This window comes from Taeniopygia guttata, chromosome 2, assembly GCF_048771995.1.
Source record: "Taeniopygia guttata chromosome 2, bTaeGut7.mat, whole genome shotgun sequence".
NCBI classification, from domain to species: domain Eukaryota; kingdom Metazoa; phylum Chordata; class Aves; order Passeriformes; family Estrildidae; genus Taeniopygia; species Taeniopygia guttata.
Genome location: NC_133026.1, coordinates 75,484,973 through 75,509,752, shown reverse-complemented (window position 1 = coordinate 75,509,752; position 24,780 = coordinate 75,484,973). Strand labels below are relative to the sequence as shown.

Below are 24,780 nucleotides of genomic sequence, written 5' to 3'. Positions count from 1 at the left end.
GACTTCACCTCTGCACTTGCTTTCCAAACAAAGATGCTTGTGTTCTTCTTACTGTTATTTAAAGTATGTTTAAATTGGAGATGATAAACTTGAGGGAATAACTATTTAAATGAGAATGAAGTGCTTGCCAAGGACCAGCCAGAGCTAATCCAGCTAGGCATAAAACAAAAACAAAAACAAAAACAAAAACAAAACAAAAACAAAAACAGAAACAAAAACACAAAAACAAAAACAAAAACAAAAACAAACAAAAAACCCAAAAAACCAAAAAAAAAAAACAAAAAAAAAACCCCAAAAAACCAAAACAAACCAAAATAAGCATTCTGAAAGAGTGCTTTCATGTTTTTACAGGTTGGAGTTTTCCACTACAATAAAAAGAAAAACCTAGTACATTTAAGAAATTAAACATTTACAAAGACATTTCATCTCAATATTCATCACTGTGATTTTAGTGCTATAGACTGTGTGTTATATGATTAGAAACGACAGAGAACTTAGATTTAAACCTTAGTTCTCCTGCTTTACTTCTTATTGTCTCACACATTTTTATTGCCATTTAAAAATGTGCATGTGTTCTAGAACAAAAGAAATTAAAATTTGGACATTAGATACAAATTTTCTATGAGACTTGAAGGATAACATGTAGGCAGTGTAACTTCTAAGGCAAAGAAGCAATTGCTGAGAAGGCACCACACTCAAAATCAACAAATCTGAGTAACAATATTTACAGGTGTACAGAATATGGTATGCAAATCACCCTTGGCTACCTCTGATGAGTCTAGGAATATTGCAGTTTGATCTTCACCTTCTTCTCAGACATTTTGAGAGTAATTAATGAACTACGAGACCTGAAATCCCTATTTTGTTACAGCATCTTCACCTTAGAATAGCGGGCCAGAAAAGTATGTTCTTCATGGCTTTTCATTTGGCACAGAAGTCTAGATGAAAGAGACCTAATTTTGATGTTCAATTTACTTCACCTTTTTAAACTTTTGTAGCTTGTTCTACAGTAAACAAAATTATTTAGATTATAGTTCGAATAATTCAACAGAAGTGTTCCTGTCAGTGTTTAAACAAGCCACATCCAGAAAACATGTAATTTTACAAATATATCCCAAATTAGTTGATAAACTATATTGAATAACAAACTGATGTAGCAAAATCTTTCAAAAGACAACAAGGCATGTGGGTGTTGAAAGTTACACAGATAATGAACATGAATGAGCACCTCTCTTAAGGTCAAGAAGATACTTGAGTAGTAACTGACATGCTAACTCACACTGGAGTTTATCAGCATACTTTCAGCTTCATTAGCTATTGATTTACAATTAGATGGTAAATATCTTTTAAAAACAAAGTTATTAAGATCATGATTAATATAAAAATATGCAGAATTATCTTTGTGTCCTCTTTGCTACATCTGATGGATGTAATTACCTCTTTTTTATGTTTTTGTATATTTGTTTGCTTTTCTGGGTTGTTTTTGTTGGGATTTTTGGGGTTTTTTTTTGTTTTTGTTTTTTTTTTTTTTTAAACAAACACCAATTATATGGCCATTTTACATAGTTTTCATACAAAGACTGTCAGAAGATAAGAGGCTCTGAGGCTAAGAGGCATTCAGAGTATGGTATGAGTTGAAGAAGCAATTACAGAGCAGGCATGTTGTACCACATCAACTTCATGGTGAGTTAGACTTGGCTTGCTCCTTATCATCAACCCAGCTATTCTCTCAGTCTTCTTAAGATCATAGAGGGAGAAAATGAGATGAAGCAAAGTTCATAGGTCAAGAAAAAAAAGAGAGGTCACTGACTAGTACCTATAACACATTTAACATGAGGAAATCTAATTACATTTCCTGGTAATTAAAATAGAGTTGGTTGTTGAGGGGAAAAAAATGCAAAAAAATTAGAAACAATTCCTCCACACCCGACTTTTTCCCAAGTTCACCTTCAGTCATGACTAGTCTCTCTCTTCTCCCCTAGGGGCACAGGCAGATGGGGAATGGAGATCAGCGGGCAGCCCATAGCTCCTTCCCTCTGCATCCTCTGTCCTCACATTTCCCTCCTCCAAAGTGAGTCCATTCCAGGGGCCGCAGGGACAGCCCTGCCTCTCCGGGCTCTCCCAGGCCGTGGGACCATCCCTGCCGGATCTCTCCTGCCCTATCCCTACAGGGCCATCCCTGCCGGCTCTCTCCTGGCCCGGTCCCGCTCCCGCTGTCTCCTCGGGGCTCGCAGGGCTGTTCCTCGCTCGCTGTTCCTCGCTCAGCCCTGGCTGCCGGGCAGCGTTTTGCCCTGCCTTGCCCAGGCTTTCCCCGGGGCTGAGGGGCTCATCCGTGCCCTGCGCTGGGGCCGCTGCAGCCGCTGGCACCGCCCCGGGCCGTCCCGGCAGCCCCGGCACAGCCCCGGCGCCAGCACTTGGAAACCAATTCATGACCAAAGTAAGAAAAAAAAGAAAGGCAGGAACAAGGCTAGGTAGACGCAAGTCTGGATTTACTCTCCAAAGAAGAGACCATTTAAGTGAGAAACAGCAGTTCTACACAAAAGATGTTTGTTTCGTCTTTGTCATTGTTCAGTGTAAAGAAGATGTAAAAGTCAGGGAACTTGCCTGTGGCAAATTCATGAAAGAATAAGAAGTAAAACATATATAAATAAATAAGTAAATAAATAAAGTTATTCAGTCGATAATAACTTCAGGGAAGATTAGGTCACCTTGAAAAAAGTATTTGGACCATTAATTTAAGTAACAGTCTTCACATAGAGAGCTGATGTTTTGCAATATGGAACTGACAGAATCTATAAAGTTTCCTTACCAAAACGGTTATTACTTTCACATATTAGATTTAATGTAGCTGTTTTGACATAACAGAGACGGTTTCTTTTTGGTACAATTTCATGTTGATTTAAATGAAGTTGAACACTTCATACTATATCTTTGGACTAGGACTGAACTTCAATATGATCATGCTTTTCTGTTTCTTTGGTTGGTCTGTCAAGTCAAAATGCCCCTGTCAGTGCCATGGTTCAGGAAACCTCAGATATAGGTGGACACTGGAAGAAAGTCAGACTGATCCAGCTGATGAAAGCTCTCTCTTCTCTTGAATCTGATTTTCCTCCAAATGACCTTTGAATATTTAGAGATTCCACTTAAAAAACACCCAAACCCAAAAATGCAGAGGTCCACAGCATTTTATGACTTGTAGAATTCGAGTAGTATGCCTTCAACTTTTAAATGTGAAGCCATATAAATTTTCTCAAATGAAGGTAGGAGGCAGCCAAGTTGTCTGTGCAAACAGAACTCAGAACAAAACAAATACATATGAATGCCTCTTTATTTAGGAAAGCTTTGGGTTTGGAAAGAATATTGAGCTAGCTTTTTGTAAAAATTATAGTAGAAGAGGAGATGGCTAATATGATATGGGGCATGTGGTATACTGACAACAGGTTTATTATTCATGTTCTTGCTACTACATTTTCCCGAGGTATAGAGGAAAATTATTTTATACAAATTCATTATTTGTGAAACCAACAACCTAAAAGGTAGAGAGTGAGATGCATGTTATTTGCGTTTTGTTGCTGATGACACTCGTCTACCTTCTTAAAAAGGCATGAAAATGGCTAACAAATCATGTGCAAAATGTTTAGACTGTGTCATCTACACTTTCCTTTTAGTTTTCTTTACTGTAAAATAAAACCCCTTTTTATCAAAATAAATTTTGGAACTATTTGCTTGTGCTAAAAATGCTGAATCATCTGATATATTTTACTTTATGTAAACATCTAAAATCAAATAAAAGTGTTTTAATTGTTAAACTCAAATTTTATTTCTTCCTTGGACTTTATTCTAAAACATATATAATGTCCCCTTACTGTCATTAAATCAGAGATGGGAAATCTTCTTGATATGGGCTGGGAAGATTAGATTCACTGTTATTGCAATAACATGTCACATATTACTTTGTAAAAAAAATAATTTTGAATGACAAGTCTGTTATGCTGTATTTATGTTTTCACTAATAAAATGATGAATTAAAAGAATTGCCATCTTGTAAATCCAATATAACACCTGGGATTCCTTTCCTAATCTAACTTTCAGTACACACATTTCAAGGCGCATTAAAAATTGTTACTTTCTTCTCCCCTTTCCTATATTCACACTCATTTCCATCTGTCCCATACTTCCTTATCTCCTACGTCAACATTAATCTGAAACTGTTTTTGCATTTCAGGTAAACACGTAAGAACTAAGGGAAGTGCCATCCCCCAAACTAGGGAAGAAAAAGCAGTTGAAAACTAATGCAGATCTGAATCCCTGAACAGTCATTCTTATTTACTCTTCAGAAGTCATCTGAAGTGGATTAAGAGGTATAGGTTTGATATTTCAGAGATCCAAAGGGTTCACAGATAAATTTTCAGTCTTGTGCATCATATTCCTCTACTATTCAGTCTTAATAGCATGACTCACTCAGCCCCAAATCCACAGTGACCTTCATTTTATCACCGCTTATTTACTTCCTTCTCCAAAAAAAAAAGCACAGCAAATGCGCAGTTATGACTTGCTTCTAGTGCAAATGATTTTTAGAAATATCCTTTTAAGAAGGAGCAGGCCCTCTAGAGATAGAGGTGTGAAGGTTCAAAATGAAAAATATCATGGACTGCAACATGTAGTCCTCTTCACTTATTTCCTAAAATTCTTTATTTGCTATTTTTTCCAAGTGTTGAGACATGAGTTATGTAACCTAGAAAAATTCAGAAAATGCAAGAGAAATGTTAATGATGTCAACTACGACAACTGGGAAATATAAAAGCTTGCAGTATTACAGCCCAAATTTTTATAGATTTCTGCAGGAAAACCTTCCTTCCTCTGAGCTGGTGCAGTAAGTAACTGATTCATCACCAGGTCCTAGTGCGTTCACTAACCCTGCCCCTTTCTGCACTCATGGCTACTATTTCTTTAGAAATTTACATCAGAGACACACAAAAGACAAGAAGTCTCATGTAACTGAAAGCTCAGTCTCTGCATTCAAGTTGCTTATCTGAGACAATGATATTTTATCTTCGTTACTCAAAATTCAGATTCTGCAGATTCTGCATTGCAAACACACCCATGCAGACACACACATACACACATACTTTCACCTGCAGGTGAATAGTCTCTCTGAACTAACACTTCCAAATACCATTGATCATTCAGAAGTTTTCCAGAAACCATCCACAAATAATTTATAACTTTGGTAAAATAAGTCACTATGGTTTAAAACACTTTTAAGATATCTTTTTAAATACAAAACTATTTTTTGGGTTCTTTCATGAGTGAAATATACTTTGAAACACTGAAGAATTACCCCACGTGCAACAGCAGGGAACCAGCTCAATAATCTGGGAACTGCAGAAAATATCTACAAAGGGATCATTTTCCATTTCTACAACAAGTTAATCTTTCCAGCACCTGTGCCTTGCCATGTTCCTAGAAAAAACTTTGTGAGTATGTTTAATAGGGATTAATTCTATACAGAATTCTCCAAATGACATTTTCTTGGAGAAAAGGAAAAAGTACTGAGGAATGGGGGGGGATGCTTGATATTAAAATATAATCATAATTTTTTTGTCCTAACACTGATTTTATGATGATGGCAGTGAATTAATCCATCCTCTTGACAGTGATTTCACAGTAAAAATGAGGAAGCTTACAATTTTCATTGCAGGCCTACCCTATTCTTGTCCTCGCTGTGCATTTCCATGACAGTGACTGTGAGCATTACAACAACATAGTATAGACTCTGCTTTCTGTGATGTTACTCCCAAATTGGGTGTGAAATATGTGAAAGGACAGATCTGAAATGGCAGAACCCTCACCAGTGAAGCAGAGTATTCTACAGAATTAACAGTTGACAGAATTGACAGCATGCTGCCACCCAACTGAAGCCTGGAATTAAAGGGCACTGACTTCCTTTATAACTGAGGGGCTTTGTGTGAAAATTACTTGCTAAATTAAAGGCATGTAAAATGAGACCTTGATGAGGTGTGTACAATTTTATGCAACATTAGCAACAAATCTATTTTTCTAAAATGTCTGGTTTTTGTGTTAAATGACCACTACTGAAATTTTTCTAATTACTGATATTATGACAGTCTCAGCCAGGCTTTCTCCCTCCCCAACCCCCTCCTTTTTTTTTTTTTTTTTTAATTAAAAATATATGCCTCAGCTAATATAATTGATTTTTTCTTCAAATCAGGTCATCAGAATAATCACGCCGAATGGAAATTAGAGTAGAGTTGCTTTTAAGTTCCACTAAGCTTTTGCAAAGACAATCTTACTAATGTTGTGAAGTACTCACAGTAGAAAATTATGAGCACCAGAAGGAATTATTTGAGGAAAATGGGAGACAAACTGGTAAGCACACAGGCAGAAATGTCTTCAAACATGCCATGAAGTCACATTTTGATCACAAAGGATTGAAAGAAATTCTATTCATTGATCTCTGTAAATGTGGCATTAATAGAGTGGTCAGAGGATGAAATGAAATATAATATAACATCATAAGAAAATAAAATTGAAAGGGACCATGCTTTAGCTAACTGAATTCAGGCTTCTGTTCTGGCAGCAGTCATGTCTATAAAAGCTTTCATAATGAAAAATATGCTGTACTTTGAAATACCTTCAGCTTTTATTTTTTATCTTCCTGTTAGTAGCCTCTTTCAGAATCTGACTTATTCTTGTTTTCATTCTAAATTTACTAAATCTTAATTCTAAATTAACTCATGGCCACCAAAACCGTATTTTTTCAAGTAAAATTGCAATCAACTTAAATAGTTTTTATTTTTCGTTGTGGTTTATTCAGAGGTGTATTTACAGAATATTATGTGCTCTCCTCTATTATTTGTGGAAATAATTAAACAAATATATTTTATTCTCCATTACTATCCCAGCCACAATATTCAATTCCTTCTGTACAGCTTCAAATATAAATCCATTTTTCTTGTCTAAAAGTAATCAGAATAGCAAATTGGTCAACATTATTTTCCGCAATGGCTTCAGTGCCCGTTATCCCTGTTTTTTATAGATCAGCTTTTACAGCTTAGTATCACATTCACCTTCCTTAAGGCATGACATTAGACCTGATAACCAGCTCTTTCTCTTCCACCATCAATTACAATAAATCACTAGTGTATAACAGAAATTCTTTACATTGTTCTGTATTCCCAAGGTTTACTCTTTATTTCTCTATCCAAACCATATTCTTAATATCTAGCTCTTTCCAGACAGTATTTTGATTCTCCTGCATAGCTTTGCATCAATATTTATGCAAATTTTTTTCTATTCCAAAATCATTTATGAAAATGTTAATCAATGTAAAGCAGTCTGAAGGTATATCTCCTCATCCCCTTACCCCTTTTATAAGCTTCTCTTTCAATGCAAACAATTACCTCCATTTTGAAAGGTCCTTTCTCAGTTTACATTTCCTTCACATATCTCAATAATTTTTGTCATTCTGAAATACTTTTCTTTTTCAGCCTTTGTGTTAACAGTCTCTCAAATACAGTTGTTCCACTTCCTATTTTTAATTCAGAAGATACTCTTCAAATTTGGAAGCCCTTGCTACCAGACATCTGTGATTTCAGAGGCTACTGTTTCCCTTGCATATTTTTGTACAATATAATTTTCATAATTTCTAATTTCAAGGGAAACTAAAATTAAATAATTCTTTTTTCCATGCCCTCTTCCCCATTAACCATCTTACTTTACCCATCATATTCTATGTATTTCTCTGATTTCATTAAGGAAATTAAGACTCATGTAGATTATCTAATTAAAAAAAATCTATCATAATGCAGCTAGACAGTCTTCAAGGAGAGCAAAACTTCCTCTGTCATATATCATGGGTTGAAACTATATAGAGAGTTGTTAAAAATTAAAACCCAATCTCTACAGACAACATCACACATGATGAATCAGACTTAGCTGGCCAGGCTTCAGTTCAATTCCATTAGTCTGAACATTATGTCTGAAGTTCACTCTATATATCAGAACATAAATGCAGGGCTTGTTCTCACAGACTTCTGAGGAACTCTAAGTAACACACCTTGTATCTCCTCATATGAAAAAAGCCACAAAGTATTTCCTTTTGGAGGAGACCTTTTACACCCTACACTCAGAGTGGAATGAATACCCTATGGAGCTTAGATTGCATTTGTAATATTCCCTGAATCAGAACTGAATATAATTCTGAAATAGTCTGGAAAAGCCATTAACAGTGACCCCATGCATTTAGGATTCTGGAAATTGATGTAACAGGATCAACTGCACACACTCTGTGTTTAGCTGAGCTAAGAAGAAAAACTATTTTATCATATTTTAGTATCTTCATCCTATATACTTTTATTTATCCTTTTGATAATAAACACAGTACTCATAGGCAAGTGGCAAGTTCACTGTAAATATATGTAGCAATCCAAGAGATGTCTTCCATTAAAAGAGGAGGTGCCATCTAAGGAAATAAATGATCTGCCTCTTATCTGTGCCACATTTCATGGAATGGAAAAAAACAAACCAAACCCAAAAGAGAACAACCTCCTTACCTTTCCTACATATTGAGGATCTGGTCCCATGTGTTCTTCTAAAACAAAGAACTGATTCCACACCCATCCACGCTTTGGACGATGATGCACTTCTGTTTCACCTTCTATGTGTTTGGTTTGATTTCTGGTCACCTTGATGGAGCCATGGTGAGCAGCTCCATAACACCTTTGCACAAAACAGAGACAAACTAGGACTGGGCAGATACAAGATGTACTTGTAATTCTCATTGTAGGATAAGATTCCTGTTCAAGGTTTTCTTTCAAGAGTTTTCCTTTTCAGCTGTAATCCTTCAATAAATTCCCAAGGGAGAAGGTGAAGTCTGCTTCAGAAACACAGTCCAAATTGGGTTTTTCTGATTGTTCATGGTTTAGCTGCCCATTTGGGAAAGCTCAAATTGTATTTACATTATGAAAAGCTGACTGGAAAAATTGGCATTTCTTCTGAGGTCTTCACAATAGAGTTCCACAGCCGACCATTTTCTATCTAATATGAAAAGGAAAGAAAGACACTTACTCATCACTAAAACCAGAAATTTTCAGGTTTCTGACCTTAGATTACACTCAAAGTTGTACTAAGTTGTACTAAGCACTCAGCCAAAGACTGTCATTGGAACTAAAACTTTCAATCCTTCATGTAAAAGCATTTCCTGATTGTTTATGTTAGAATACACTAAGCATGGCTCCCATAAGCTGTGAAAACACTCACATCATTAAAACCTGGATGATTCAGAACAGTTTCTTTGGCTTTTACCCACAAAACATTGACCTAGTCAGGCAGTAGCACAAAATCAGTGCTACAGTGTCATTAAATAGTGATCTCTGAATCATTTCACATGAGTTTTTGATTCACCACACAGATTTCCAGCTTGATGAAAAATACCTAGTCTATACTGGGTTTTGAAAGAATGCCACCAAAATGGGCTTTGAAAATTCTGAGTCAATACTAGAGCATACTGACAGGAAGCTTCAGTCAAAATATGCAATTTTACACCTTGTGCTTTATATAAATTCAAACCAATATCATCTAGGACATCATAAAATAATGTCATACTGACAGGAAGTTCATGTTGTTTTGATATCAGTATTTTCAGTATATCGACAATATTTTCTCCACCTAAAAAAGGAAAATGTAATCTCTTTTATTACAATTGTAAAATGTGAATATATGTGGAAGTTGATGTACTGCTTAAAGCCAAATACCTTGAAAGTAAAATATTTCTTCAACCTTAGAGAAACAGTTACATTAAAGTAACAATTTTTTCAGTTATCTAGACCACAAGCAGCAAGTAATAGCTTACAAATAGTATGTAAAGTGCATTGAGATTTCTCAGGATAGCACATTTAAAATGCATTTTAGATTATTACTATTAAATTTTCTTTTACAAAATCTGTGGGAATAGTTGTGATGGAAAATTCTTGCTTCATAAAAATGTAGATATGAGCAGCAGAAGCTACCCACAAATCAAGATTTACTAAACACAACTTTGTTTCTCTTCCCTCTCAGAAGTCATCCATAGGGAAAAAAAAACAAACAAACAAACCAAAACAAGATGTTGCAAATTGTTATGCCACAGTCACATATGAGTCAGAACAAATATTAATGACATATTATAGGAATATAGATATAGATATAGATATATGTGTTTATATGTGTATCATACATATTATAAATAATATACATTTGTATTGTAATATTTAATATAATATTAAAAATATATTGGAAAAAATAAGGAAAAAAACCCAGCAAAATATGGAGGGCTTTTTCATCTTAAAAAAGGTCTGTTCATCTTAGCATTAACATTAACTAGGAAACAATATGTTTTTATTTAGTAAAAACACTATTTTATTAAATTCAATTAAGAGATTTAATTTTAAACACCTGAATTGAAAATTAAAGTTTTAAAATTCTTTATTCTGAACAAATATGCTTATTAGTAATACTAATAATACTAATAAATAACAACAACAGCAGCAGCAGGAAAAAACATTGCAATATTTACTTCCTGTTATAGTCATACTTAGAAATTCATGCCTTCAACAGTTCCTGAATTGTACATGAAGCCTAAAGAATGATTTCCACAGAGACAAATTCAACAATCAAAAGAGGAGGGGTTTTAAATGTCAATTCTTTGAAATGTTACACCTCTGGTAAACATCTTTAAGGCCAAAGTCTAATTAATCCTCAGAACAAAGGTCCTTATTTCAGCACTCTCCTACTAAATGCCTAGAATAAGCATTTAATAAAGACCTGACATGAACCCCAAAAACCCCTCAAATCTACGTTGAAGACATCAGAGTGTGTCTACAGGGGAAAGTTCAGATGGAAACAGATCATACAGTTAACACAGAGGAGACAATAAAACAGAGACAATAAAACAAAGACTAGACAAGAAAACTGAACAGAAGGACAGAAAAAATTAACTTTCTGAAATCCCTTGAATTGAAGCTAACATACTGAGATGCTACCTGCTCATTGCTCTTGTCTGCAGCTTCAGAGTAAATGTCTTGATTTAATGCTTTTGTTATAAAGATGCATGCAACTGGGAAGTTGACTTGTGTTATAGCCTTCTTCTGGGAACTTTCATGAAAATGAGCTGTGTAGCTCAAGAGACTGTTAGGGTGAGTTAAAAATAAAATAAATAATTAAATGAGATGAGATGCAAAAGTTCCACCAACATTGCTGGAAATCATTACAGCACAGTAGTTACGGCTTAGTGTAAGGCCCTATAATGAATTCCCAGGAAACTAACAGGAGCATAGTGATGCAAAATGTGCATGTTTCACCACCATGAGGAGATACATCCTTTGTAATAGGTCCTTGCCCTGAATCTCGGTGTCCTCTATCTTCCTTCAAATTGACCCCCATTTGAATTCTTCTGAATGATCGGGTTTTGCAGATGAACATTTAGCACAATACAACTTATCTTTTACAGATCTATTTTAAGTTCCATGGTGACAAAGTGACAATTAGCTATGGAGCTTGTAATAAATTAAATTGTTTTTATGCTTCCTGACTTCTGCCTCTGCGCTTTGCCCTGTAAAGCTCCTATCAGGAAAAAAAAAATTATTATCAAAATCTGAACAGTTTCAAATCACTGTCATTGTTTATATATAAATAATCACGTGGAAAAATCTTATATCCTGGATTGACTGTGCTTATTGTTTACTGCCAATATTATATCCATCATCACTGCAGAAAAAATGGTACATTCACCTGGAGACCAAAGGCAGAATAATGCACAAGTGTCAGAAAGGAAAATTGAATGTGATTTTTCGTTGCATCCTTTGATAGATTGCCAAGAGAACATATAGTATTACTGAGGACCTCAGGTAACTGGCAGAAAAAAAAGTGACATTTCTAAGTAGATGAAGGAAAGTTGTTCATCTGTAGTTGATCTCCATTCTCTGCTCCCAAGGCTGGTAGAGTTGAGCTATGGGAAGTTACACGATAAACTGAAGCAGCAAGTTCTTCTCAACCTAGGTAATAGAGACACAATAATAATTGTCTGTCTTCTGCACTTGCTAGTTAATCTGACAAAAGTAGTGGCAAAACTGTTTTGGAATGCGTTTAAAACTGTATTACATGTTGCGGTCTTGCCCCTTTGTTGTTTTTAGTTATAGCTATGTGTATGAAAATGAAAACTAAGAAAACTCTAATTAAGAAAATGCTCTTGAAATAGTTAAATAGCCATTCCAATAATCAAAAATATTTTAACTATAGTTCTATATTGGCAGATCTAGAAATGAGAAACTGCACTTCTTTTTTACTTCAATAGCATAAAGAAATTTTCATTAATTAGTAAGATAATTGCATGAGATATCAAACTCCTAAATTATTGTTAAATGTATTTGCTAATTAAAATAATATTTATTTTAAATATCATAGTATTATTTTATAGTAATATAAAGTTAATTACATTATTCTTCTGAAACCTAGTCTTTATCACTCTGGAAATTGATCAGTTTCCTAAAGAAATAGAGAGAAAAGAGCATTGAATGCCACTCTCCTCATCTCTTTAAGCCAGCATTTCTAGTTGATGACTGTACAGTGTCAAGGGGTGTTATTTCTTGTACCACTCTTTCACATTTACACACAGAATTTGATAAAGAGCATATCTATTAGCAGAAAGCCAAAAAGTGTTTATAGTAATCTAATAATAACTATTACTTTACCTATTATTCTACATAAACTCCCCTTTACAAAATAAATACAAACAACAACTACAAGAAAAAAAGAATAAAAACACTCATGAAAAATAAGGACCTTTTTTTTCATATATGGCAAAGAACTTCTGTTGTGGGAAGAAAAGGGTGGATAGGAGAATCAAAAATACCAACAAAAAATCAGACATTATAAAAAAACCAAATAGCATGAGAAAAAAATAGAAAAATATAAAAAAGAGAGACTGAAAATCACTGGAAAACAAATCAATACAGAGAAGCAGATTGGAAAGTTCAAGTGGAAACAGCTGAAGTTGTTAGAGAAGTTGTAAAAAATTCAGCAGTACAATGTCTATGAAATCTAAGAAATGTATTTTATACAGTTCAAAAAAAAGGACAGTTGAATAAAGAAAACATGAATTGGTAACAAAAACCATGGAACAAAATTCCACAATTAATATAGATTTCTGGGAATTGGTATGCTGAAAATGGCATATAGAGAAAGCTGATGTATCTTTCCCTATCATTTTTACATTCCAAACCCAAAAAACTCTTCTTACTTCCAAATTTTCACATATAGTTCACAGATAAAGCCAATTGCTAACACATTTGATATCAAAACATTTTAAAAAAATATATACCATACAAAGAAATAAAACAGTGTAAGGACAACTGTAGAGGCTTAATGATTGCAAATTTAATGTAGTACGTGCAAAATGCTGGGAAATCCTTAGATTCAATTTACAATCAATGAAACACATTATACAAAATTAATTATTTAGATGAATACATCACTCTCACTGATATTGCCCAAATGAAAATCAAAAATAAATGCTCTCCTTTTTTGGGCTTTTTTTTTTTTCTCACCCATTATTTTCTATCTACCTACAAGGACAGAAAGAGTTATACCAAAAGCTCAGGAAGAAACAAAAAACAGCAGCCATATCCTGAAATAGCCATATCCATATCCAGGATATGGAATCCATATTATGGAATTAAAAGTAAAATTTTATCTCCAGTATAAGAAATAATTACACTATTCAGAGTCTAGACTGTCTGTTAACTTAGTAAACATTAAAAACTTATCTGCTTAGCTGGAACAGGTTGCATCAGTTAATGCTGAGGCCACAAAAGAAAACAGACATCATAGAAATAAGAGCTATTGCAACCTCATTACTGTCTGCAACTTCCTCACAAGGGGAAGCAGAGGGGCAGACACTGATCTCTTCTCTCTGCTGACCAGTGGCCTGAGAAAATGGCATGTACTTGTGTCAAGGAAGGTTTAGGTTGGATGTTAGGAAAGAAATCTTCACCTAAGGGTGCAGAGAACTGATCACAGCATCAAGCCTGTCAGAGTTCCAAAAATATTTGGAGAATGCTCTCAGGCACATGGTGTGATGCTTGGGGATGTCCTGTGCAGTGCCAAGAGTTGGAGTTTGATAATCCTTGTGGGTGCCTTCAAACTCGAGATATTCTGTGATTCCACAATTATTAATAGAAGTGTCACATTCCTTACAGAAGGAGGCATGAACTGTAGTTCAAATTTTGTTATAAAAACAATTTTAAGGACAGCCTAGCACTACCTGCAATTAAAAGAGCACAGAAATGCTGAACCTGTGCAAGCAGTTCTGGCCAAACACCTTCCCACCTGGATTAAAGGAGATTAGTCATGTCTTTTATCTAGATGGGCTTCACTGGGAAAGAAAACCCACTGGAATCCTACCTAGCTATACCATGAAGATGAACGAAGTGTGAAAATCTGAAGGAGTCTTAGAAGACAAAAAACATTCAGAAGGTTTTAATGTTGGCAAAAGAAACTCCTGGATATTTACTGGGCTAGCATCTGATTTATCATTCATTTTTTTGAAAAATAAAATAGATGGTCAAGACTGTTGTTTACCAATGTTTTAAAATAGCAGATTTAATAGGAGTTCATGGAATTTGTAAAAATAAACATGAAGAGATCAGGGTACTTTCTTCTGGGACTGTGCATAGCTTATCACCAAACACAAGCTTTAATGGATTTCCTAATGGATAGCATTAACTGAAGCACCACTCGCAAAAAATGAAAGCCAGCCACATTACACTAGGTGACTAATCCAGCACCCTACATGGCCAGGGAGATTCATACTAAATGGTCCAAATCAAGGATTCTAGGCACACTGACTCCCAATACAATACAAAAATTAAAAACCGAACCAAACCAACAAACACAAAACTCTCTATTTCTGATAAAATATTATTCAAACTAAAGCAGTTTTGCTTTAATCAACAACAACAATAACATTTCTAAAAAATGTGGGGGAGTTTAGTCATTTTTATATACAAAACTATAAAATATTTAATAATAAAATAATAAAATATAGAAACTATCAATGCTCCATAGCAAAACACTATCAACCCTTGAAATTTGCATTAGAAGAGGGTTTATCATTGCCAGACTACAAACAGATGGGTCACATAAGAGCCTCATCTGCTGAAAATATACCAGAACCACTATGCAAAATTGTATTGTCATAGCAATATTTTTAAGTTTATCTAATTGATGCTTTGGTTAGATGATGTGCAAGATGAGCTGTGTTCTGCTATGCTGTCTTTTACACTAAATGTGAGTTGCTAACTGTAAAGATGATTTAAGATTCCTTGATTTTTGAAAAAATGTTGAAGATGGTTATTAGAAAGCATTCTTATATTCATAAATAGGCACAGGAAATTATTATACACTACAAACCAGTGGACTTGGTACCCTGTTGACCAATTATTTAAGGAAAGAGAGTTAAATGAATTATGAATCAGATCTTTCTGGAACAAAAAGCAATCTGAAAAGTTTGCAAACAAGACTGAAAAAGTTCTTAATCTGCAAATAGCACTGCATGTACACAGGTAATTAATTAACAGATAATGAACACTGCATGTACACAGGCTACAATGAATAGATAACCTAAACATGACATTAAAACAAGATTAAGGGATTCAGTGCCATCCTCAGTAGGCATAAAAAATTATTTTCCCTATGGTAAGCAGGGATATGGAGACTACAGGATAAAAAAATGAAATTACGTAATCAACGACTGAAGAAATATTTGTGCAACTATACCCAAATGATTTGCACAGAGAGTGCTGTCAGAAGCACAACACAGTAACAACACAATTAGTCAGATAAAACCCAGCCACTGCTTCTGTAAATATAATTGCACACACAGTCATGCTAGCCATTACCTGCTGTGAAAGGAACAACTGTGAAACACAGAGAGATGATTCATTAATCTGACTCATGTCTCTCTCTGTTCCTCAACCAGAGAGGAAACTATCTACATCTGTATCTTAGGTTCATGTACTAGTCAAGAGTAATACAGGTATGCAAGGCAGTGCAAAGGTTGATTTATATTCCCAAAGCAGCAGAGGCTTATCTTCTGTGCTATTTCTCTTCCCAAGGAACTTGCTAGCATAATAAAGATCTCACTGATTTCCTGAGTCATTCTTCCCATATATTAAGGTCAGGTCACCTAATCAGGGAACAAAGCAAATACATGAGACACTGATGAGCAATTACTTAGTTTAAACAGAAAGAATTTGCAATAGCCCACTTGTGTCCACATGTACTGTTTGTCCTAACAAATAATTTCTCAAAAATGAATAGCAAGAGCTCCTTTGAGCAGTATGGTAACATCTCATTGACTAGCAAAAAATAAAGAAATGGAAGAGAGATCTGATGCAGATGTTTGAGGCTTCAGAAGCAGTTACAAACATTTACCTATTGTTGTTTGCTAGCAGTTCAGCACTGCATTTAAACTCCTTAAAATCATGTATGCTACTAATAATCTTGTAACAAAAATCTTAATAATATATAATATACAGTATTTTTGGGGGGTTTCTAGGCTGCACACAACTGTTTAACTGCAGAGAAATTTGTTGTCTCTTAGGCTAACTGAATAGGTATTCAGAAAATAGCAAATATGGCAAAACAAGAGGCAACAGAGAAATTAGAGACAGAGCCAAGAGGAAAATCTCAATTTCACAGAGACCTGTGAGAGAAGCAGATGAATTTCACATATCATTCCAGAAGCATATAAGGGCTCTTTTGGACAGTTAAGTCTTGCAAAGTCCACACTGCCTTATCTGAGTACTACTGAGTACTATCTGAGTACTATCTGAGTACTACTCTTTAAAGCTGAGACTACCTAGGTAATGCTACCAGAGATACTGAGCTTGGGTGTACTTGTAGAAAAACTAAGACAAATAAGGAAAAGGAATTATAGGCACTGAATCTCACATCACATTTTAACTCAGATGTCCTTAAGTCTATGATTGCTCCTGTGACATTTCTTCAGCCAAACATACTAACCACACAATCTTGCTACTCTGGTGTCTCCACACAGATATAAATATTGTATGTGTGTACTTATGTGAACAAAATTTCTACAAGTTTCCATCTTTCAGTAGTTGTCGGTCTCAGATTCAGTCAAAGAGAGAAATGGAAAGTTTCTAACCAGGCAGGAGACTGGGAATCTGTTAGAAAAGAATGTAAATAAGAGTTTTATCTCCTTGTTGTTCACATTGTTGTTCACCAGAGTTCTACTCTCACAGCCTTCTGAATCAGTCTCCTCATTCCTGTCCCGCCTCAACAGTGACAAGTAGTCACACTGGTGCGTTTAAATTTCTAAATAAATATCCCCTGATTAATTAATTTTTGCCCAGTTTTCAATTTCCAGTACTCAAAGTTATGGACAGGAAAAGAAAAAAAAAAAAAAGAAAACTCCACAACCAAAACCCTCAATCATTAAAAATTTTTTGTAGGCACTATCCAGAAGAACTTCTGGAGGGTGACCAAGCACTGGAATGAATGGAGTCTGTGTACTCTCCCTCCCTGGAGATATTCAAGAACCATCTGGAGAAAATCCTGCGCAATGTGCTCTAGGATTATCCTGCTTGAGATGGGAGGCTGGTGCAGGTGACCCACTTTGCTTCCTTCCAACCTGGCTCAGTCTGTGGTTCTTTAATCTTGCATTTTTTCTGTCAGAAAGTGAAAATTATCTTGTATGCATGCTGGTTTGCATTGTATACATATAGGTATTTTTTTAAATTTCTTTAAGGGGAGGAGAGTCCATAAACAGGATGAGTGGAATGTCTTTTCTGTCTTAAGAAACTGTGCATTACTCAATATGGTATTTGTAAAACAGGTAAAAATAACTATAAAAATGACAGTGTACTTGTTAAATAACAATGTTCAGTTATCAGTGGAAGTCAATATTGACATGAGGAAGACAGTGACATTTTCTTGTGTTTGTTGACTATTTGATACCTTGTTTTTCCTAACATCTATGCATATCATCACAACTTTTATTCTCAGGAAGGTGAAAGAATGCCAAAACAACAACAAAAAATTCAAATCTTTCAATTTTGATTCATGTAACAGTGTCTTAAAACACATAATATTTCATAATATTAATTAATGAATGCTGCTATATTAATCTTTAAGAAACTAGTTTTGTGTTAATACTAAAACTCACAAAGTCATGTTCATTCTCACTCATTTGTTCAGAGCAGAAAGACTGATTTCTATGCTTTTATTTCAAATTCTTCTTTACTGTTTTTCTGATGGAGAGGTCCTGTTCTTCATTCCAGACAAGGTAGGCTTTTATAACTTTTATGTTACTCCTCTATTCTTTTTTTTTGTCTAGATATAAGTCACCTCAGTTCCTCCTTAAAAAGTTCTCTGTTATTCTAGAAAAGTTATTTTTAATTTAAACCAAAGTCACACCTTACTAATCGACTTAAGATTAATTTCAGTTTTATACAGTGGACAATTTTCAAAAACTAGTTTAAGACTTAAATAGAAAGCTGTGCTAAATATACTAATCCCACTGATGGCCATAGACTTTTTATATGCAACTTTATTTCGTGCTTGTAAAAATTTTAGCTTTCATTATTGTCCTGACAATTTCACAGGAATGTATAAACAGGTAGATAAACATACATGTAATGTTCAAGCCACAACACCAGCAAATCCTCATAAACAGAAGGGGAGGAGAATCTAGGTTAATCAGTAGGATCATCTCTTAGGTTCTGATTGAGCAAACAAAAAAAGAGTTACTTAGCTTTAGGCCTATTAAAGAAAAGCTCATTCACATTAATTGGCTTGTCTGAGTAAAACTTAGCTTAAAATTGAACATTTTAAATATCACATAATTGGTGTTTTATGGTACTAGAAGAACAGATTCTATACACAGATAATATTATGTGCATAAATTTACCAGGAAAACTTAAGAATGCAGAATTCAAGTTTCAAAATATGCTTGTTCTACATTATCACAATAGTAGTCTAACAACAAATGAAAACATGTAAGATCACTTTGACATTGTTCATAAAGGCACGGTATGTTATACAAAACTTTCTACTGTGGGTTGAAGACTTTCAAGAAAGTATTCACCACGTGCTTTATAGAAAAAAATTGGATTCTTTGCATCCAGAGAGAGCCTCGAACTGTAACTTGCATGTTTTCTGGAGTTAACATTGTTTCTGCAAGTGACCAGGATGAGGGTTTAGAGATGTTGAGCATCACTAGAAGAGCAACAGAAAAAGAACTGAAGGACTAGCAAAATTGTACTCTCTTTCTAAGATGGAAAGCGTTTACAGCAAGGATCCATACTTGAGCAAGGACTCATTTCTCATTCCCATTTTGAGCCTTATTTGACGGTTCTTACACTGTGTTCAGAGTATGTTATTCATGCAAGTCATGAAAATGGTAGACTAAGATACCTAAATAGACAGGAAAACTATCTTTGAACAAATTGCAATAAGTTATTTCCTACTTATTAAAGTAGTCATTCAGCAGAGTTACTTGAGAGAGAATAACTTAAGGAGCAATAGAACAATAAAAAAGAAATTTTAAAGTGCAACAGCTTCCAGGTTTGGTTTTGATTTTTTTTTTTGTTTTGGGGGTTTTTTGTTTTGTTCTGTTTTGTTTATTGGGGTTTTTTTTGTTTGTTTGTTTTATTTTAAAGAGGCTTGCAATATATAGTATGAAATCAATCAAGACAAATAATAACCAAAATCTTGTATCTATAATTTCATCTGTAAGCTGCTACTTTTGATTAAAATTAATAAATATTTCACTGTTAAGAGTGAATGAATGATTTTCCACATATTCTAACACAGAGCTCCTGTTACTAGGTATGGATTGGGTTATTTTTGAGACTACTAGCAAAACCTCATCAGCCTCTGAGAATAAAAAAGGATTCAGTTATCAACAAGCAACAATTTTCAGCAGAAGACAGGTCATTATAAAAAAAACCCAAAAACCCCAAAACCAAACAAACCAAAAACTACCAACAGTGATTAGAAAAGCTTTTAAAAAGCTAATAAAAGTTCATAATCTTGATCTGATGCAGCTTTAATAGCACTAAGGAAGCTTTAAATGTCTTTCTTCTTCACAGACAAATTGTTTGCACAGGAGGCTAAGGTAACTTAGCAAATAGATGATTAAGGGGCCACTCTTTAACCCCAGCTGATCTTTAACCCCAGGTGATGGCTGATGGAATAAGAGCTTGTACAGCAACTATCTTCCATCCCATACACCATCCTATATTGGAAAAGCAGCCATTTTGTTTGTTTGTTTTCTGAGGTTACATCACTTTTCAAGGAGCAGAACAAATCTGCATTTTTTCTCATGGTTATGAAATCACCTCCTACACACCATCCTCACCATCATCATCATGAAGCTTGATGTAAATTTAAAAATTGAATATAAGTTTTGTTTCTAAAACTCTGAATTGTGAGGTGCTGACATTATTGGGTTTGTACACATCTTGAGATTGAACAGTCTGTAAAAGATACCTGTGTCAGATTTAAGCAACACTGACTGGTGTTAAACACTTGTGCCTGCCCCTTGCATGAAAATGAAAGGTTCTTATATGATTATTGCTATAATGAAGATTTATGCATGAGATGGAAAAGAGACACATGAAAAGATATGCACACCGAACAAAATATCCAGTAAAGAATGTCATATTCAGTGCTTAATCCATCCATCTTCTGCCCTTCACTATTTTTATTATGTGGACTGTAATAAATCAAAATATTTTCTTAATGCAATATTGTTATATACATACACTATCTTATTCTAAATGCAAGCATTCTAAATACAGGGAAAAATCTCGCTACATTTCTAAAATTCACTTTCTGCTGCACATCTATTTTCCCTTGATGGCAAAGAAAAAAAAACAACACCTCTTCATAAGCAATATTTTAGAATAAAGAACTTATAGACAGGTGGAGTTCCATCTCATCTACTACAGCTGCTTTTAGCAATAGTGATATGAAAGTAATACACTAGAGATCATACTTTTTTCTAATTTATTTTTTACTGTATTTTCACCAGGGAGAATGGAAACGGGACCCCAGGGAAGCTGACTACACATGCTAGTGGTAAGACGCAACCTAGAAGATGTGAATCATTTGATATGTACAAAAATAATTGACTGAAAGCAAACAATTTATGGGACAGTTCTATTTATTTCAACACTTGACCATAAAATCCAATGCATCAAAAATTTACATGTCAAAATATAATGAACAACCAGAATAACATCAACACACAAAAAAATCCAGCTTATTTTAGTTTATCAGTGTTTCTTAAATAAACAGTAACAGCTATGTACTACTGATGTCAATATACTCCCACTCTGCACAATTACAGACCATCATAACAACTGTTCATCACTGACTGTGCACTCTCAGTAATCATGAACCTTCTCATATGCACAGACAAGGCCTCAAACAGCTAATGTCAAAGTAATCAGTCTTTATCCCTGACACAAACTCACTCATACGTGTTGTGTCCTGAAAAATAGTCTTTAGGGAAATACAGGAGAAAATATTCTTCAGGCCCATAACACAAGTACTTTGTAGCATATCTTCAATTAAATTCTTTAATAAGAGCATAATTATTTCCAAGTGCATAGAAAAACCCTTAGATAGCAACTCCTCTGATCCTGCTAGGCAGGGCAAGATTTTTACAAGTAACCTAGGATCAGAATCTTGTTTCTGAAAATAAGATCATCAGCTATTTACTGCTCACAAAATTCTGGTAAAGGGATTATAAGTCTTGCAATCTTTATCATTGTCTTCAACATCTTATTCAAATCTTTTGGTTTTACGTCTATGATACTTGCAATTCAGTGGTTGCTGTGTACAACATAGCCTTGACATTGATTGCTAATACAGTATTGCAGCCACGGCAACTCGCTTTCATATACTTTCTCAAACCATATTTCTACCAGACACAGGAGATGTCCTATAATATCATAGTCATTCCTAAAATATATAATATTTATTAAAAAAAAAAACCAAAACACATTGTTCCATTATTGTTCCATTAAAATCCCACAACCCTCTTAGTTTGTGTAATTTATAAATTTTCTCACTTTTTCAGTTCCACCCTTTCCCTCTAGCAAACCAGTATTCATTACTAAAGAGATGAAGTTAGCTTCCATCCAAAACCCAAGGACACAGCAGAGGAAGGTGTGAAGTCCCTCAGAGGCAGAAGTATTGAAACTAAGTTTTGTGGGTGGAAGAACTTTGCAGCTAGGCAAGACAGAGGATTTCTTTCAACACTTTGAAACTATTGAAATTTGCAGTCCACTTCCTCTGGATTTCCTTTTATTTCCTGCCCTCTCACTTTAATCTATTTCACCTAATGGACAGAAAACCCTTCATCTTTTTTAGCTGACTCAGTCTTTCTCTGGCTATTGTGCTGTATCTGACTTCCCAAGGAAATAAATGAGCATCAGATATGGTACAAAAATGAGAGTGAAAACATAGCTGATAGCCATATATATACTAGCAGTGAACAAGAAGATTAATCTTACTGGGGTCTAATCTGCTTCCTTGGTACATCCACGTAAAAAAAAAAAAAAAATACTCCACTCTCCAGCTAATCCTATTCCACTAAAACATGACACTGTTATTTTAATTTCCTACAGTGCTGTTTGCTGCTCTAAAAGGATCAATATTCTATGTATTCAAAAATATGCAGGGAGCTGTTTGTTACACTCTAAGGAGAGGTCTTATGGCATTCTCCTTCCCTGCACTTGTGTATAAACAAAATGCACTAGAGTATATTAAAGCCATGTTCATATTTCCTCAGCTTACCAAAGTACAATCAAGCATTATGAACTTCTGCCTCAGCTGTGTAATATTTTTAATTGCAAGAAAAGCAAAAATTTTATTTTCAATTAATTTGTTCAACAATCAAATTTTTAATGTATCATATACTAAGTGCAGAGTTTAAATATTTTTCTTGTGTGACTTTTCTCGAAAAACAGCTTAAGTGCATAATGCACTCACAAATATATTTAAATGCTTCTAAGACCGAGAGTCATACATTAGTGTTCATTAGGATAGCTCAGCTTCTCACATCAAAATCTATCCTATAATATTCAGTATTATATAGTGCTTTTTGCTACAGAGATATTTTCTGCTGTGAAGAAATTGAAAGAAGTTAACACCTGCATTTTGAAATTGAAATTTTAATTTGACGTGAATCAAAAAAACATTAAAATTAACAGAAAAGCATGCTGCAAACAAAGCTGACAGTAATTTTTAGTATAAAACAGAGCAGTGTTTTTAATGGCATGCAAATATTGTTGACAGGCATGTCTTTACTCAATTAGTTCCGAGTTTCCAAGGGCAGAGCAGTGTGCACACATCCAAACTGCATTTTCTAATTTTAGAATATTTCAAAGTAAGTATTCAAATCAATTTAACAGAATGCCACTTAAGGTACTTTTCAGTTTTGACTTTCAATAATTTACATTGTATACCTCAACACTGCTCATGACCTGATCCATAATTACATCCAAGTAGATCTCTTGGACTTCTTTTTGAAGTATTTTGAAGTAGTTAGACTCCTATGTGTGCACATTTTTAATGCCTCTCAGTATTATAAAAGTTTCATGCCGATCCATCTACATATCCTATTTACATCTGTGGCTAAAATAGCAGGTAAAACTGGCACATACTGTTCAATAGTTACAGAGCACTTCTCCACTCCTCCTTTTCCAAATGATTTGCCAAATCAAACCTACTGCCTCTTTAGCTGCTGGGAAACAAAAACAAAAAACCCACACACATGTCAGAATTCAAGGAACTGAGGGAGAGGGCATTTTACTAAAAAAAATCTCCCAGGAAAGGAAAGAGCAGTGTAATGGTGGTATTAACACTTCAACTTTTTCCTCATAACAGCTAACAAGAATTTCTGACCAAAAAATTCCCATCTCAGGAGTGCTGTGGTGGGACACAGAGTTAACATCTTTGGTCAACAAGAACAAAAAACAAGAACAAAAAAAAATATATTAAAAATAGAAAAATATAGATAAAACTAGCTCAATCATTTGTCTTTTTACCGAACTATGAACCATCAATAATTCAACAATGACTTATATTTTTCTAGTGTGTTCTCCACTGTCAACTCGACTGGTTAACTGTATTAACGGATTAACCAAGGTTTGTCTACCACCATATTAGTATCTTTGATTTTTATTTGCAAATGCAAATGTTTTCCTCTTGATACAGAATTAAGCTTCTTTGAAAACACTTTTGCTTTATTTATTTATTTATTTTATAGAAAACCTGAAAATTTCTGCAGGAGAAAATGCAATTTTAAAAAAAGGCAACCGTAAGAAAAACATTTTCTGAAGTACCTGAAAGCTGCTGATTGCTAAGCATTCCCCAGAGGTTTCAGTAAGCAATGCAGTGCTAATATTGGCAATTCAACAGTTATTAATAGCTGTGATTCTAGCACAAATAAAATGTGCTGGTATTATTCCTATAACACTAGTGTGATGAAGAACCTACAATTTACAGTAAGCCTCATTTACAAGACACCAGATAGCATCTTAAAAAATTAAAGTTTAAATAGTTGTTTCAAATGTAGCATATATTAGACATGCCACTGTGTTGAGCACAATTCTGTTTCACAAGGTATGTAAAATGCATCATGACTAAAGCATGAAATAGGTACAGTTTGCTTTCTAAAATTCA

General features: G+C 34.4%; 1 protein-coding gene across 15 annotated transcripts in view; it reads right to left on the bottom strand.

Moving 5' to 3' along the window:
* CDH18 (cadherin 18) overlaps positions 1–24,780 on the bottom strand; it is a 502,412-nt gene that overhangs the window by 162,229 nt on the left and 315,403 nt on the right. For 14 of the 15 annotated variants that reach the window (XM_072924261.1, XM_072924259.1, XM_072924260.1 and 11 more), the window contains one exon: positions 8,577–9,060. In XM_072924261.1, the coding sequence (XP_072780362.1) occupies positions 8,577–8,804 (228 nt within the window). In that variant the 5' untranslated portion in view covers positions 8,805–9,060. Of the gene's footprint in view, positions 1–8,576; positions 9,061–24,780 lie in introns of those variants that run through there. The other variant, XM_041714637.2, reaches the window with a different exon arrangement.